This window comes from Panicum hallii, chromosome 9 (assembly GCF_002211085.1).
Source record: "Panicum hallii strain FIL2 chromosome 9, PHallii_v3.1, whole genome shotgun sequence".
Classification (NCBI taxonomy): Eukaryota; Viridiplantae; Streptophyta; class Magnoliopsida; order Poales; family Poaceae; genus Panicum; species Panicum hallii.
Genome location: NC_038050.1, coordinates 11,349,192 through 11,366,646, shown reverse-complemented (window position 1 = coordinate 11,366,646; position 17,455 = coordinate 11,349,192). Strand labels below are relative to the sequence as shown.

Here is a 17,455-nt window from a genome sequence, read left to right as displayed (position 1 = left end):
GCCAAGCAATAACAATCTTTTTAGCAGCTCGTGCTAATAAATATATATTTCCCGTCGTTTTACCGGATGAGATGATAAGTCTCTGGAATTATTTCTTCCATTATTGATGGAGCATAGCCATTTTCTGGGTGATCAACATGAAGCTGAGCTGAACAGGTGGCCAAGCAATCGCATACAAGCATTTCTCAACAAGTTTGTTCGAGGAACGCTCAACAAAAAATTAATACCGGCTCGTACGCAATCACATCACTGAACAACAACAGATGGGAACACAAAGCTAAATGAGCACTACAGAATTAGTACTTAACACTGACTTTCTTGAGAGGAACAACAGGTACTTCCATTAAACGTTCGACGCAGCAGAATCGCTGGCCACAAGGTCCTCGACGCCTGGAGCTCACATCAAAATTCCTTCTTTGCTGAGCACATCAGCGGCGCAACCTTACAGTTCATGTTGGCCCAGTAATAGAGGACCACATCCATGTCCCATTCTTGGGTTGGCAATAGATGAGGAAGATTTATTCCATTCTTAGTGTAACAGTTGGGGAGATTTCTCCTCCCACTTGTTTAGCCTTTTCTGCGCTTCTTCCACCTGCGACCAAAGAACAAATGGCATGAATTCAATCTCTCTATTCGGAAAAGGAAAACTTCTGAAACTTTAATTTCAATATCTGCACAGAATGCAAATATTGTCTTTTAAAAATAAAAGGCATAATCGGCGCATAGTCGGTAAATCAGCATACCTCTTTGTCCCAGTTGGTCCTGAATGTAACCCAGACCAGGATCAAGGTCTGCATCAGTGTGCCCCCGATCATGCCGCTCCAGATACCCTGCATTATTACATTGGACAATGATCATTAGAACCATGCATCATCAGTAGATCAGAGATGCAGTGATCTAGAACAGTGTCTAGCAGGGACGTTACCGCCGCTCCAAGGTCAAAGTAGAACCCCAGGAGGCACCCGAGGGGGATGCCGACGATGTAGTAGCAGCCGACATTGACGTACGCGACGAACGCTTGCCATCCGCACCCCACGGCCACCCCTGCCATTCGAAACAATTTTTTCTTTCTGTCAATGTGTGTTGTAGAGTGAAGGCTTCAGTTGATCTCTACTCTGCTGGGACTACGAGCAGTGTGCTGATCTTTCTACTTACCAGAGAGGACGGGCTGGATGCCGTTGAGGATGAGAGTGAGCGCCAGCAGCGGAGTCAGCTGGGACACGGCCTGCGACACGTCCTCGCCCTCGGTGAAGATGTAGCTGATGTAGTCGCGGCAGAGGAGGATGACCACCGAGATGAGCACCGACAGGATGAAGGACAGCACCGTCACCACCACGACGGAGAACGCCGCCGACTTGGGGTTGCCGGCGCCAAGCTCATTGCTCACCCGGACACTGAAAGTACAAAATTGATTTTTTTTTTGGGTCCCCAATTGCGTTAATCTTCTCAGTGAGTTCAGTTTGGTTGCTTCAGAATGGAAATTGTAAGCTTTTCTTTACCTGGCAGCTGCATTGAACCCAACCGCGACCATGAACACCCACCCTGAAATTGTCATGCTACAAGATGCAAAAAAACATGTCAGTCTTCTGAACAACAACGCATCAGTTAGTTCGATCATGCTAAAAGAAAAAAAAAGGGATAAGAATTTTACCAGACTGAGAGCGATGCCAATGCAAGCTCAGGGTCCTTGAGGAGGCCGGCGATGAGCACGAGTATCTGGAAGTACCAGGTCTCGAGGCAGAGCATGACGGCGGAAGCGAGCGAGAGCTTGAAGAAACTGGGCAGGCCGGAGAAGGCCTGCCACGAGAACCCGGTCCACGTGAGGCGGCACCGCCGACTGGTGACGATGTAGACGAACTGCGCGACGACGATGACCCACCAGCTGATGCTGAGCATGAGCGAGGCCCCCAGGAGGCCCAGCCCGAACTGGTAGACGACGAGGTAGCTGAGCACGAGGTGGACGGCGAGCGTGGCGGCGGAGATGTAGGCGCTGGGCGCCATGATGCTCTGCGCCTGCATGAACTTCTGGATGGGGAAGTTGGCGGCGTACGCGAAGATCTGCGGGATCAGGCCGTAGACGAAGACGGCGGCGGCGGCGGCGATCTCTGGGGACTCGCCGAGGAGGACGAGGATCGGGCGCGAGAAGGCGTAGACGACGGCGAGCGGCACCCCCGTGGCCATGAGGAGCACCGTTGAGCGCTGCAGGTAGACGCCCAGCATGTCGTACTTGTGCGCGCCGTACGCCTGCCCACACAGCGTCTCCACCGCGCTCCCCATCCCCAGCTGCACAGGGCATCACGAGCACGCCGCCGGGCATGGCGAGCCGCCGCCGTCGATCGGTCAATTCTTCTTGCTATCATACATTGACAGTGTGCTAATAAAAGTCTAGAACTGATGATGATGAGTGGCCTCGATCAGCGGTGGCATGTCCGTATCCAAAGCGTCGACCAACACAGGCAGCAGGTACTAGTAGCTATCTAGGCTGCGAGAGCGACCCTGCCTAGCGCGGAGCCCACCGTTGAATGGGCAGAGACACGGAGTCCATGGACGTCGGCGTCAGGCGTCCATGTTCCAGACGCGGACGCCGCAGACGGAACGGGAGCGCTACTGCACGGGGGAAGGGATGAGGATCGGAGCCGCCAAAGGCCGTCTTAGCTTGTGCGCCTGTTATGTGTGGCGTGGCGCGGCCGCGTTTGGAGCTTTCCGGCGGGTGGCCGGGCCGGGACGGGACGCCGGCCGTCGAATCAGCTGCGGAGGGGCAGGGTTCTTCGGCTAGCTGTGAAATTAATCTGAGGCTCCAGCGACACGGGCCACACACACTTTGCTAGCCTTTGGAATAACTGAGCGATCACTTCGCTATCTAGAGCAGCGAGTGATCTATGGATGCTGGATACTTAGATGCCCTGCACCCGATGCTGTTGCTGGCTACAGGACGAGGCCACGTGTTCTGTTCAGGATCTATCATGTGCTCGTGGACTAAACGAGAGCAAGGAAAAGATTGTGTACTAGACGCCTAGACCCAGGGACCGAATCGCATTTTTCTACCGATACTATACCAGCTATGTCGTCGGTCTGCCCACCCTTCATTTTACACAAGCATCTGGGAAAGAGGTTTTGCCTGAAGACGCTGGTTAGATACTAGTCTTTGGTCTAGCAGTTCTCTGTTTTCGGCACAGTTCTGTCTGCTGGTTGCCAGCTTCGCCTGGTGTTTTTGCTTCAAAACTGTAGAATGGTAACCCTATTCAGATGCTGTAAACGTTTTTCCTGGCCTTTTGGCAGTGCTTAAGGCTGGGGGTTCACCCCTTAAACTCTAAAAAAAAATTTACAAGCATCTGCCAGCAGCTGATGAGGTACCGGTGTCAGATACCTCGTGTCTTTAACTTTAAGGGATCGTTAGTTCAAATCCAAGGATCAAGCATGAAGATAGCATAAAGGTTACCCGCGAAGCTAAAAGGTACAGAACTTTGTGGGGGCTGAAATAATCTTTACCTATTTATAAAGTACGTAATGTTTCCACAAAAATTATAGTTTGGTCCAACTGTATTGCGCAGAGATAGATGGTGCAAGTGGTGGTCATCCACACCACATCGATCTCCGGCGGAAAAAGTTTGGTGTCAACCTATTCGAACCCGACAAAGAATGTTCGAGAAAACTGTACTGGTAAAATGTCAAGATTGCATCACGGATCGAAGATAGACGAAGACGACGTGTATATAGGAGTAGCTAGAATCGAGCGAGTGATCAAGGAGAGGGGGCGCGGCGCGTGCGTACCATGAGGCCGTAGGCGAAGACCTGGATGCCGGTGTTGCCGAGCGAGGCGGCGGCGAGCTCGAGCGTGCCGAGGTGTCCCGAGAAGATCTGCGTGGACATGGACATGAGGTAGTTGATCATGTAGACGACCACGGCGGGCGCCGCGAGGCGCACCAGCAGGCGCATCTCCACGAGCGTGGCCGCGGCCATCCGGCGGCGCCACGGCAGCGACGCGTCGCTGAGGATGCCCTCCAGCTCCCCGCTCGCCGCCTCCCCGTGGCCGCTGCCGCCGCGGCTGGCCGCCGCCGGGCCCAGCAGCGGGCTCTCCAGCTTGCTCCCCCCGGCGCCGCTGCCCATCGCCGATCGACTACCAGGAACTGCTGCCGTGCGCGCGCGCGCGGGGGGCTCGTGGGTAGAAGGAGGAGGAAGATGCTCGCTGCTGTGATGGTAATCGATCTCTAGTCCTGCAGTGGGTCGATCAGCTGGGACTGGTGCGCGCGGGCTATATGAACTCTGGCGACGGGCGCCGCGGGAGGAGGAGGACGAGCTGGGTGGATGAAACGAGCGGTGGTGGGTTTTTGTTTTTCTTTTGGGTCTGGAGCGTGGTGGGATCGGAGTTTGGTTTGCGCTAGCAGCTACCTCTCGCTCCGGCTGGCGGAAGTGCCAATGATGGGTGGCCGTTGCTGCGTCTGCATACGAATTCAACGCGAGGTCCGGTTGCTGTTCCGCTCTGTGCTGCCGGCAGCGGCAGCTCCCGATCGTTTTCGATCGGAGGGGTACTCCTAGCTAGGAAGCAGCAGCAGGTGGTGCGTGCAGCATCGGGTGGTCCTGTGTGCGTTAACGCTCGCCCAGCCGCCGGTGAGCGTACGCCGTCCTGCTGGAGTGGCTGCTGGCAGTAACAATCTGAAAGGGAAAAAAAAAATGAAGATCGAACGATTCGCGGCCAGCGCTTCGTCTTAGAGTTAGCGATCGACCTCTCGGCGGCGGCGGCGGTGCGGTCAGTGATGACGCAGAACCTCTCGGCGGCGCCACGGCTCCCGCGTCACCTGTGACGTGGCGTGGCGGCGCCTCCCTACCTGCAGCCGCTATTATGTTTATTCTAGTAATTTCCTCCTCTCCCGCGCTCATGTGGTTGGCTGCTCGCGCGTCTTGGCCGGCACGGCGCCTGACAGCAGGCGCCCACGAACGGCCCGGGACATGATCTCTGTTTGGCTTTTGTTTCCTCCCCCTCTTCTTCTGCTCGGGATATTGATGGCTGCCGGACGGCATCACGCACACCTGCTTATTTTTTTCCTTGTCTTTTCGTTGTCTAAAAAGTATCGTTCACACGTCCGCTGACAGCATGATTAGCAGGTGAGGAAAACTGGTCGTAGGTGTTAGATTCCACTGGTTGATGACGCACACACACACGTACCTACCCCTGCGATGTGCACTATTGACATGTGCCGTTGTTAATGGGCGCATGGTGAAATGAGTACAGACATATTGAGGTGTGGTCCTCTAGGATGTTTTATGTGTGCTGGCCCAACAATAACATGCATGGGCGGGTAGGTAGAGACGTGTGTTAATCTCCATCTCGCAGGTAGAACCTAACAACTTCGTTAACGCTATCAAAATCTCTATCCATACCATTCCTAGCCGCTACATCTCTTGCACCGTTCACCTCTTTGCTCGGGTTCCCAATTGTCACAACCCTCTTGTTTAACCTTCAGGAACCTTGTATTATTCTATCCTTATACAAGAATCTTTCCTTGATTACTCTCAATAGATCTGGGCCAAGACTTGATAATCCACATGCTCGTTTGGTTCTTGGTCCGACGATAAAATGACCATACCTCTTTTTATCTTTTTTTTTCCTTCCGATTACACAGTACAACTCAGACACTCACAAAGCATGCATAACCACCCCAATGAAAGCACTCTATGAGCATCTTCGAAGAATGAGCCGGCAAATCCTCAAGATTGACGAAGTCACCATAGGCACCTCGCTGTCGATAGGAACGTCGCCTACCACTGAAAGCACAACGCCATTAAATTCTAGAAAATTCGATTCCACGAGGAGTCGAACCCAGAACCTAAGGTGCTATGAGGCCATAAGGAGTCGAACCGAGGACCTAAGGTGCTATGAGGCTCTTTTCGTCCTTCATCGGAGAATACATAAGACTTATTTCATTTTATGGTTCAAGATATAGGGAACTTATCTTCCCACTTATTCAATCTTCTCGTGGCTTCTTCCACCTGAAATTAATGGAGTAATGATGTGTAAATTTATCTATATGTTCCTCACGTACTTGAATGGGATACATTGATTTACATAAAAGAATTAAAAAGTGAGTGAAACTTCTTTTTTCAAAAAAAAAAAAGCATGCAACTGATCGAGTACATTTATCCGAGCATTGTTGCGCCTATTGGTCCCACATAGTATGTTCTAGCATTATGTATTGTGTTTCAGTATGTCTTGTAAAAAATGACCTATATGTAGGAAGTAGAAATAGAGAAAATACAGTTTTAGGGAAATTGAATTCTAATAATATTCCAAGGTCCCATTTGGATCCACCCATCTAACCCATTAGTGGCTAGCTGAATTTAGCTGGGTGGACCAACTAATTGGATAGTCATGATCCATAGTCACTATCCAGCCAGTTAGAAGAATTTTAGCTGCGCATAGCCGGTCTGGTTTGGATCCGCCTAGCTAAAATAAGCTACCGACCAATTAGTCCGTGGATGGTCCCAAGTTTTCAAGAATGAAAGTTTTTTGCTAATATTTTTCTAATGGTTTTTGTGCTACTTTTACGATGGCAGGTTGAACAATTGAAAACTTTCAAAATTGACCATTTGATAGTAAAATAATAAAGTCAATGTACCTCTTTGTTCCAGTTGGTCCTGAATGTAACCCATACCAGGATCAAGGTCTGCATCAGGGTCCCCCCAATCATACCACTCCAAATACCCTACATTACAAGGATGTTGTCATATATCGAGGTATAAAAGACATGATAAGTAGACGGAAATGAACTCAAAATCACATGTGCAGAGGTTTCACCGCCGCTCCAAGGTCAAAGTAGAACCCCAGGAGGCACCCAAGGGAGATGCCAACGATGTAGTAGCAGCCGACGTTAACATATGCGACGAAGGCTTGCCATCCACACCCCACAGCTACCCCTATGCTCAAAATGATTCACATCAATTATCTCCTAACTAAGGTCTGAAGGTCTTAGTTGTCTCAGGGGTACGGTGGCCTTCAGTGATGCTAGCAGAATAACAGCACAAAACCATGTGCTGATATGCAGTGTGTTGGTTTCTGCATACCTGACAGGACCGGCTGGATGCCGTCGAGGATGAGAGTGAACGCCAGCAGCGGCGTCAGCCGGGAGACAGCCCGCGACACGTCCTCGCCCTCAGTGAAGATGTAGCTGATGTAGTCCCGGCAGAGCAGGATGATCACTGAGATTATCACTGACAGGATGAAGGACAGCACTGTCACCACCACGACAGAGAAAGCTGCTGACTTTGGGTTGCCGGCACCAAGCTCATTGCTCACTCTTACACTGGAAGAACACACAGGAACAGTTTGCATGACGCTAGTCTGACTAATTGCAAGTTCAGCTGCAGTTCAGAAGAACACTAGCATGCAAAGAAAAATGCATGCCTTTTATTTACCATGCTGCTGCATTGAATCCAACTGAGATCATGAACACCCACCCTGAAATTGTCATGCTGCAATGCGCAAACGCAATTCAGTCATCTCCATATAAAAAATGCTTCACATATGGAGCTCCACTTCAAATATGACAATGTTCCTGGACGTGGGAATGTTACCAGACAGATAGCGAGGCCAACGCAAGCTCGGGGTCCTTGAGCAGGCCGGCGATGAGCACGAGTATCTGGTAGTACCACGTCTCGAGGCAGAGCATGACGGCGGAGGCGGCGGAGAGCTTGAAGAACTCCGGCAGGCCGGAGAAACGCCTGCCAGGAGAACCCCGTCCAGGTGAGCCGGAAGCGCCGGCTGGCGACGATGTACACGAACTGCCCGACCGCGATGACCCAGTTGCTGACGCTGAGCATGAGCGAGGCCCCGAGGAGCCCCAGGCCGAGCCGGTAGACGATGAGGTAGCTGAGGGCCAGGTGGAACGCGAGCGTCGCGGCGGAGATGTAGGCGCTGGGCGCCACGATGCTCTGCGCCTGCAGGAACTTCTGGATGGGGAAGATGGCGGCGTACGCGACGATCTGCGGGATGAGGCCGTAGACGAAGGTCGCGGCGGCGCTGGCGATCTCCGGCGACTCGCCGAGGAGGACGAGGATCGGGCGGGAGGAGGCGTAGACGGCGGCGAGCGGGACGCCGGTGGCCATGAGCAGGACGGTGGCGCGCTGCAGGTAGATGCCCAGCATGTCGTGCTTGAGCCCGCCGTACGCCTGCCCGCACCGCGTCTCCACGGCGCTACCCATGCCAAGCTGCAATTTCCATTTTCGACCATAAGCCACATCGACGCAGTTGGGTTTGGGTATCAGATATTATTTTGAAATAATCTACCAAAGGTGTACGGGACTATGTTGAATATAATAGTTTGTCTAACCATACTAATGTGAACAAAAAAGTTTTTTATTTTTCGTCTAACTATTTAAGGTGTTGCATGCATGCTTGTTATTACCAGTCCAAATTTCACTCTCGAACTAGCACTATTTGTTATTTATATATTTTTTTAAATTTAAAAATTCTAGTTAGACTAAAAAATCAAAAATAATTTATTTTAAATAAGAAAAATGTGAAATTGGTACCAATTTTTTTTTAAATATAACCTATATGTTGCTGATCTATTTATTCAAAAATAATAAACATAACTTCAAGAAAAAAATACTAGAAATAGGAAAAAATTAGATCCAAAAAAACTAATGAATAGATTACCAACAAATAGGTTATATTTTTAGAAAAATATTGGCACCCGTTTTATATTTTTCTAATTTAAAATAAATTACTTATGATTTTTTTTAAACTTGAATTTTTTAATTTCTACAAAATTGAAAACCACATTTGAAACCACTTAAGGGGCCCAAGTTTGCGTGATTTCAATAGTTGGATGGTCCTTGTTATCCGGTTTTGCAGTTGAAAGTTTGAAATTAGCTAGATTTTTATGATAATTAAGGGTGTGAATTGAACTTTTCTCTTATTACAACTAGTAGTAGTATTATCACTACGCTACATTGCATGACAATAAATTTAACATCATATAAATGTATGGACCATTGGTGCAAAATTACATAAATATAATTTACAAATATTTAGGCTAGTTGTTGATCGAAGATTAAGAAAAGCTGAGTTTCGAAATACATGCATGGCTTAGAAAAAGTACACATTTACACAATAGCTGTGTGAAAACGGAACAATGGGCATCACAAGTCACAAGTGCCTAAATGCCCTGGAGGAGCAGCAAGTTTGGTCGATAAAATGTTTGAAGTCGTTGCGGACAAGAGTGTGAACGGAAAAGTGGAAGAGACGTGATGACTTGAGGGGAAAAAATTCGCAGGACAGACCGACAGACACACGAGTCCTGCACGATCGAACACACCAAAGATTTATATTTTACTACGAAAGGCTGCACGATCGCTTTCAGAGTTTCAGACGATAGAGATTGTGGGCGCTCGCGTACCATGAGTCCGTAGGCGAAGATCTGGATGCCGTTGTTCCCCAGCGACGCCGCGGCGAGCTCCAGCGTGCCGAGGTGGCCGGAGAAGATCTGCGTCGACATGGACATGAGGTAGTTGATCATGTACACCAGCACGGCCGGCGCCGCCAGCCGCGCCAGCAGCCGCATCTCCACCAGGGTCGCCGCGGCCATCCGCCGGCCCCACGGCAGCGATACGTCGCCCAGGATGCCCTCCAGCTGCCGGCTCACCCCGTGCCCGCCATCGCCGTCAGCTGATGTGGCCGCCGGCCCAGAGGCGGCCAGCAGCGGGCTCTGCAGCTTGCTGCCGCCGGCGGCCTCGCCGGCGCCGCTCATGACGTTTCTCTCATTCGTGTGACCTAACCACCGGACAGGGATTCGGTGAGAGCTTAGTTGTAGGCTTGCTTGTTTTACGGCGTGTGGATTTTATAGCGTGTGCGAACAGCACGATAGAGTGCCTTAAGATTAGTGCAAGAGCATGTCAGGTGTATTATTGTGCATTGTGTGTGAAACTTACAGATAACCTCTTTTATCTATGTTAATTTGTACTGTATGTGAAAGTTAATTGTACAGGATTACAGAAGTATTGGCAAAGCCTCGCTGGCAACAGAATGGGCTCGCAGGCCGACAGTTCAAACATCTATCAGAAGTTCAGAACGACAGTTCAAATATCTATCAGAAGTTCAGAACGCAAAGTGTCTCAGCTCATGAGAAAAGGATTCTTGTAACTACTTGCTACTGACTGAAGCCCGACAACGCGCTACTCAAACAGATCGAAACATCCAGCAAGGGATCGAGGTCGTCAGATTAGCTCCCGCCATCTGATCAAATACGATTTTGAAAATTTAAATTGTCCACTACTCCCTCTAGTGTGTATAAGCCTCGAATTCTCCGACTCAACCATGCAAGACACCTCAGTTCTGTTTCTAAAATCTTCCTTTCCGTTTCAGTTAAAATTTGCGACGTGTGATTGCATTTCTCAGTGTATTAATTTCTCAGCAGCTTGATGTCACTGACACCGTAAAAAAAAAGATCTAAGCACTCCGGAGAAAGGCTTGCGCTTGCAGGGTGATGGATGTCGAAATAGGAGCTACTGTTCCGGATAGTTTCAGTTAACTGCCATTGCTGACCCCCGCAAGAAGGGGTTCCGTCTTCTTATCCTCCCATCTGTTGAGCCTCTTCTGTGCTTCCTCTACCTGAAAAAGTTGTAGCAATACTGTTAGCCGTCTGACAGATGTAATAGTAATATATAACACTTATGTCTCGCAAGTCATGTACGATACTGCAATAGGAATAAAGTAATGTTCTTCAATCACCAGAATTCGACAACGTATCCAATCTGATAAACAGCATCATCCAATGTTTTATGTTAGAACCATGAGTGATCTGATGACCACCGATTCCTACATTAAAGCTACTAAGTTTGAGTTCTAAACCTCATGGGGCCGCGAGTGGTTTATTTGTACGGTAAGACGAAGAAGTTTTACTTTGTACCTATTGGTCCTTCTAGCCTATCCAAACTTTTCAATCCAACATAGACTGGTTAAAATAAAGTAGTACCCACTACATATATAATTTACCCAAAAAAAGGGCCTGTAAGAGTCCTTGTACCTACTGCATATATGGGAGTAAAGGGTACTGCAATATTTCTCCAGCTACTAAATTTATGCTTATGCCACCGAGAAAGCTAGATCAAATCTTGGGATCGAAGGTAGCTAAAGTTTGTAATTGTGGATAATGCATGGATCCTTTATACAAAATGGAAATGGAAATGAAAAAAAAACATATCTTTCTTCTGTCAATTTCAGTAATGGCTACCTCTTTGTTCCAATCTGTTCTCAAGGTGACCCACAACAAAATGGCCGTCTGCATGCAAGTTCCTCCTATCATACCACCCCAAATACCCTGCCAGGACACAAGTAACGTCTTATAGTTGATAATCTGGAAAGAGGTAAAAACATTATGCCTGTGATTCCATTACCTTTACGCCGAGCTTGAAGACGAACCCAAGAAGGACGCCGAGGGGAACACCAACTATGTAGTAACAGCCGATGTTCACGTATGCTACGAATTGTTGCCATCCACACCCAACAGCGACACCTATGTGAATTATTGACTTGTTAGAGAATACATGATGGCCATCCAATTTAAACTTGAAAATGGACATGATACCAAGTTGTCCTCAGTGCTTTCTGAGTCAGAATATAGAGACTAGATGATAGATTAGCCTCCTGCCACCCCGAGGAACGTGGCATGGGGACCGAGATTTAAATCCCGGCCGGTCCGTCCCACACTCTACCAAAGACGTGACCCGCAGGATTCGAACTCTGGTTGCCAGCCTCGCACCCACGTGGGCTGACCAACCAAGCAGAGCCCCACTCCCATCTGAGTCAGAATATATGCAAATACTTGTATAACAAGTTCATTCTTTTTTCCTGATGTATAGGTATTTTTTTCGACAAAGGTAAAGCAGTGTTTTTGTGCTCTGCTTACTACATATTGACTACACAAGAATTAAATTAAAATTTGATAACTGGGTATATCCACATGACAAGAAGTATCTGAAACTAACCTGATAGAACAGGTTGGATGCCATTGAGAATGAGCGTGACAGCAAGCAGCGGGCAGAGATCTGCCACCGCGTTTGAGACCACCTCACCCTCTGTGAACAGGTAGCTGACATAGTTGCGCAGGCAGAGGATCACAATGCTAAGGATGACGGCGATTAGGGCAGAGAGCGCCGTCACGACCCACACTGAGAAATATGCAGACTTTGGGTTGCCGGCACCAAGCTCATTGCTCACTCTCACACTGGAAAATGGTTCAGAGGTCAGGATAAAACACCAGTTAGCATAAACTCCCATACTCAACTCATGCAACAAGTTTCAGTTGTAGTTTTGTTGAGTTGCAAACCTTGCGGCGGCATTGAACCCTACTGAAATCATAAACACCCACCCTGAAATAGTCATGCTGCAGATGACACGAAACAAGTCGTCACAAAAACTTGCTGATTTCTAATAACCGGAGCTGTAAATCACAGGGAAGATGGTAAGATGATGGATGAATGGTGATGCTCACCATACAGAGAGCGCATCCAAGGCAAGCTCAGGGTTCGGGAGCAGCCCGGCAATGAGCACCAGGACCTGGAAGTACCAGGTCTCAAGGCAGAGCATCACGGCAGACGCCGCCGAGAGCTTGAGGAAGTCCCCCAGGCCCGAGAACGCCTGGCAGGTGAACCCGGTCCAGGTGTGCCGGCACTTGGGGCTCATCACGATGTACGCGAACTGCGCGGCGACGATGACCCACCAGCTCAGGCTGAGCATCAGGGAGGCCCCCAGCAGCCCGAGCCCGGCCTTGTAGATGACGACCCAGCTCAGGAGCACGTGCAGCGCGAGCGTGGCGGTCGAGATGTAGGCGCTCGGGAGGACGATGCTCTGCGCCTGCATGAATTTCTGGATGGGGAAGTTGATGGCGTAGGCGAAGATCTGCGGGATGAGGCCGTAGACGAAGACGGACGCGGCGCGGGCGATCGCCGGCGACTGCCCCAGGAGCACCAGGATCGGCTCCGAGAAGGCGTAGATCACGGCCAAGGGGATGCCGGTGGCGCACAGGAGCACGGCGGAGCGCTGCAGGTAGATGCCGAGCATCTCGTACTTCTGGGCGCCGTAGGCCTGGCCGCAGAGCGTTTCCACTGCACTGCCCATGCCTAGCTGCAAGTACGAAACGTCAGGTTATTACTGTCACTACTCAAAAACTTTAACATTTTTTGTTTAGATGTCTAGTTAAGTAAGGTAACAAGAGTCTGGATTAATATCTCTGGCTGCTTGTATAAGCTATCAATTATTCTGAAATGGAGGTTAGACTTACTAATGCAAATACAATATGATTATTCCATCACGGTAGTTAGAAACAGTAGTCTAATTTGGTTTAGAAAAGAAAAAACATTCGGATCTTGATTTGGGTGAACCCTTGACCGTCCCCTGGATCGCAAGAAATGAATTTAAACAGACGTGGGCCGACTTCAGGATATTGGTGAGTAAGGCCCAAACGCCAACTAAGCAAGCAAGAGTCGACGGAGATGCAGGCCCATGTACACATACTAATTTACCAGCGCAGCTAAAGTAACGGCACAAATCAAATGTCGGGAAATCTAAGAAGACAGTATTTGATTGCTCCATGCAGATTTTGGTGTACTATTTCAAAACGTAAGGAGCATTTGGAGTCGGTCTCTGAATGAAAATTGAATAAAAATTTAGAGAAACATACAAAATTATAAAAATCGTCTAGAGATGCTTCCTTTTATAGGTCCAAAATTCATCAATTCTGCACTTGGAGAGAAAAAAGAGTCGACGGAAGCCTCGAGATGCCAGCCCTTGGTGCGCAGCGAGGGCCGCCGCGAGCCGCTGGAAACATCTATCGGCAACCTTTCGCTTCGCGATGGCGACCGTCCCCTCCCCTGTCGGTTTCTATCGTCGTCAGTCGTCACCACGCGGCGCGAGCGCCAGCCGCCGGGTCTGACTCGGCACCACCACGTTCCCTTGCCTCTCCACACGCCGCGACCCCCGAAATTCGCGAGACCCTCTAGAGACGAGCTCGCCCCGACGGATTCCGGCGGACGCTACGAGAAAGCCGCGGAGCCGGCCGGCTGGCCGAGGGCCTCCGCGCCGCACGTCCAGCCTCGTAGCAGCCTGCCAGAGCGACAGGGCATGCAGCTAGCTTTGTACTAGTAATTGTTTGCACTAGACTGGGGGCTGACGTGGCTGCCCCAGCAACCACAGACGCTCCCGCCGGCGGCGCCGGGCCGGTGAGCGGTGGTGCTCTGCTTCTTCTTTGCTTTGGCACCTCGCATCGGCTGCGGCGGATGAGTGAGGAATCAAACAGTCCTCACCGGCCAGCCGCGCGACTTGTCAGCTAAGACTGACTAAGATCGACTTGTCAATCCCGTAGTAGGTTGGGACACGCTTGAACTAAGGCCCTGTTTAGTTCACTTTGCATTTTTGCAAAAATTCACTGTAGCAAAGGAATCTTGCTAATTTGAAGTACTAAATGAAGTCTATTTGCAAAAATTTTTGCATGGATGGGTTGTAAATCGCGAGACGAATCTAATGAGACTACTTAATCCATGTTTTGCAACAGTGATGCTACAGTAACCATCCGCTAATTATTGCTTAATTATGGATTAATTAGCATCATTAGATTCGTCTCGTGATTTACAACCCATCCATGCAAAAAGTTTTGCAAATAGACTTCATTTAGTACTTTAAATTAGTAAGATTCCTTTGCTACAGTGAAATTTTGCAAAAATGCAAAGCGAACTAAACATCCCTAATTCAGGCAGCATGTGCATGCTTGGTCAAAGTCAAAAGTCAAAGCCTGGCATTGGCGGCCTTACTTATCTGGCGAACGATCTGGAGCTCCGGACCGGATCGAGAGCACGCAGGGGTCCTACTGTAGTTGAGATCTCATTGGCGGCCTGTGCATGCTTGAACTAATTCAGGCAGCATGTGCATGCTTGGTCAAAGTCAAAAGTCAAAGCCTGGCATTGGCGGCCTTACTTACCTGGCGAACGATCTGGAGCTCCGGACCGGATCGAGAGCACGCAGGGGTCCTACTGTAGTTGAGATCTCATTGTAGTTCTTGAATCTTAATGTGACGACATGCAAAGCAGCAAGCGGTTGAGGAGGAGGACTTCCCTGTTAGTTTCCTGCGCAACTGAATACTATACGATGGAGAATGAAACGTTCCTACCGATCGACCACCAAGCTAGGGAACACATTCGCATTCGCATCCCGAACCTGCTAATAATCTGCTCTGTGTTCTTATCTGAACCGTGTAAAGAGATTTCTTCAAAACGACTGGAGCAAGGATGCCTCTGCAGGAGCTCAAAATGGGAATTTGAGTTTTTCAGGTTGCAGACCGCGGCCATTCCTGAACTGTCGGATGGACTCGCGCGGATCGGAGGCCGCGGGATGGACAGCGTGCATCATGCATGGAGGTTTCAGAATTCAGAGTGGGACGAGAAAGAAAAGGGAGGGGGGTGGGGGGGGGGGGCGGAAGGGAGGAGCAGGAGCGCACCATGAGGCCGTAGGCGAAGATCTGGATGCCGGTGTTGCCGAGGGAGGCGGCGGCGAGCTCGAGGTTGCCGAGGTGGCCCGCGAAGATCTGCGTGGACATGGACATGAGGTAGTTGATCATGTACATGACCACCGCCGGCGCCGCGAGGCGCGTGAGCAGGCGCAGCTCGATGGCGCCCGCCGCCCACGCGCGCCGCGCCCGCGGCGACGACGCGTCCGCCAGGATGCTCTCCAGCCGGCCCCCGGACCCGCCGTGCGCGTCCCCGCCGGGCATGGATGCTAGCTGCTGCTACCGGCGGCGGCCAGCCACGGGGTGTCCCTGCGTCCGTGCTTGGCCGCGGGTGGATAGGAAAAGGAAAGCCGTAGGAAGGAGGAGGATTGCTGGTGGCGGGCGGGCTGCGAATTTATGGTCGCCGCCGCGGGCTTGGAATGCCTGCACTCCAAATGGCAACTAGCAGTAGCAGCGGCGGCACACGACTGTCAGTCACTCTTCTCTTCCACGAGACGCCCGCGGTGACCTCAGGGCGGACGCGCGTGCTGACAGCCGCCGGCGATCTTTTCCGACTAAAAATTGCACTCGGTATCAGGGGGTTCACCCACGTAGGACAGGCAGGTACATGGCAGAGAGGAGGGCGGATGCAAATTCTACTCCGGCTTCTAGAAGGGTGTAGCATGCGTTGTTTGTTGTGTCCAACGTCAAGCAAATGATATCCGTCCGTGTGGTGTCGCTTGCGCCGCTAATTTCAAAGGGTTATTATCTCTGTAACGCTGGCCCAGAGATTTACCTGCACATGAGCTGGGAAAGCGATTGGGAGAGAAGCTCGCGACCGAGTTGGCTAGTCATGTCAGCACTCGTTTCCATGGGCGAGCAGGTTCCATGCCGCCTCGGCTGTGCTCGCAGCAGAAATGAAATAGTATCTCCTGCTCCTACGTTTCCTTTCGTTTCGGTTCGTTGATTATTTTAATAAATTTAGATACATAAATTTTACTATACATCTATATATAATATATTATATTTATATATATTTTTAATATTTTAATTTGTCAAAACGAATAATAATTTGTAATGGAAGAAGTACGGCCCAGACTCGCATGTACATTGTGGACCGGATTCACGCAGCCCAGAGTCCACAAGTCGTGATTGATTTAAAAAAAAAACTAGAAATAGAAGCCCGTCTTCTTTCTATAGCATTTGCCTGTAGTTGGGGCACACGATTTTACGGGCTATTCTCGTCGACCGCGGCTCAGAAATTTGTTCTGGTTTGTCGTGCAGCTTTTGTGTCTTTTTATGCATGCAGAACTTAAACATCTTTTCCGCAAAGGAAACTTAAACATTTTAAGCGGCAGCTCGTGCGTGCAAGAGGGGAGGGGCACGATGAAGGTGCCGCAGCTGCGGTCCTCCTTCCGCTCCAACTCCAATAGGCCGCAATGCTGTGCATGCTCGGCACGGTGATAGATAGATCCGTCTCCAGCAGACGAGCCATCTGCGGCAACCCCGCCGTTGCCAATTCAGCTCAGCGTCGTCTCCCTCTGCCGCGCCAGGAGGCGATTCGCTCGCATTTGCCTTGGCCTATCGTCATGAAGGTCGTCACGGGTCCGCTACCAGTTCTGGGTACTATTAGCCCCCTCTCCCCTCAAATGGTGTAGTAGTGGATGATTGAAATAATAGTTCCTGTACCCTCTGTTGTTCCTCCAAATTGATCTGCGATTCTTATCCTGTAGCCTTTTGTGTGCCCGTGATTTTGCTACAAATCTGTCGAGGTTATTAGGAGTTCCAGTGAGTCTTTCTTTATTAAAATAAAAAATATTTCATAATATACTTGGACATATCTTGCAGCTCTTTGTGCTACTCAATGAGCCAATGATCTGAAGTAGCCAAGATAGCAAAAACATTACATGTCTAATTCTATCTCAATTTGTGGCACTCAATGTTATGAAGTGCTCTATCTCAAGTTAGTATATATGATTTTA

General features: G+C 49.8%; 2 protein-coding genes and 1 pseudogene across 2 annotated transcripts; all 3 read right to left on the bottom strand.

The window, feature by feature from the left end:
• Nucleotides 1-78: 78 nt before the first annotated feature.
• On the bottom strand, nucleotides 79-4,485 carry LOC112875674 (protein DETOXIFICATION 40-like). The gene is made up of 7 exons (XM_025939610.1): nucleotides 3,772-4,485; nucleotides 1,652-2,283; nucleotides 1,500-1,556; nucleotides 1,156-1,394; nucleotides 926-1,044; nucleotides 744-830; nucleotides 79-592 (listed from the first exon to the last, which is right to left on the bottom strand). Exons 1-7 carry the CDS (start codon nucleotides 4,105-4,107, stop codon nucleotides 530-532), a joined length of 1,533 nt encoding a protein of 510 aa, XP_025795395.1. The 5' UTR covers nucleotides 4,108-4,485; the 3' UTR covers nucleotides 79-529.
• Nucleotides 4,486-5,486: 1,001 nt separating this feature from the next.
• LOC112875673 lies at nucleotides 5,487-9,954 on the bottom strand (annotated as a pseudogene).
• A 249-nt stretch (nucleotides 9,955-10,203) lies between these two features.
• On the bottom strand, nucleotides 10,204-15,927 carry LOC112875675 (protein DETOXIFICATION 40-like). The gene is made up of 7 exons (XM_025939612.1): nucleotides 15,486-15,927; nucleotides 12,489-13,120; nucleotides 12,324-12,380; nucleotides 11,983-12,221; nucleotides 11,392-11,510; nucleotides 11,229-11,315; nucleotides 10,204-10,606 (listed from the first exon to the last, which is right to left on the bottom strand). Exons 1-7 carry the CDS (start codon nucleotides 15,756-15,758, stop codon nucleotides 10,523-10,525), a joined length of 1,491 nt encoding a protein of 496 aa, XP_025795397.1. The 5' UTR covers nucleotides 15,759-15,927; the 3' UTR covers nucleotides 10,204-10,522.
• Between the last annotated feature and the right edge of the window lie 1,528 nt (nucleotides 15,928-17,455).

Bases quoted from the DNA above. Each gene is read 5' to 3' on its own strand.
- LOC112875675 (XM_025939612.1), bottom strand. From the start codon at position 15,758: ATGCCCGGCGGGGACGCGCACGGCGGGTCCGGGGGCCGGCTGGAGAGC. The intron at 12,381-12,488 runs GTGAGCATCACC...TGTCATCTGCAG, and splicing joins TTGGATGCGCTCTCTGTATG to CATGACTATTTCAGGGTGGG. The intron at 11,511-11,982 runs GTTAGTTTCAGA...TAATTCACATAG, and splicing joins CATCCAACCTGTTCTATCAG to GTGTCGCTGTTGGGTGTGGA.
- LOC112875674 (XM_025939610.1), bottom strand. From the start codon at position 4,107: ATGGGCAGCGGCGCCGGGGGGAGCAAGCTGGAGAGCCCGCTGCTGGGC. The intron at 2,284-3,771 runs GTACGCACGCGC...TGCCCTGTGCAG, and splicing joins TCTTCGCCTACGGCCTCATG to CTGGGGATGGGGAGCGCGGT. The intron at 593-743 runs GTATGCTGATTT...CTTTGGTCGCAG, and splicing joins GGACCAACTGGGACAAAGAG to GTGGAAGAAGCGCAGAAAAG.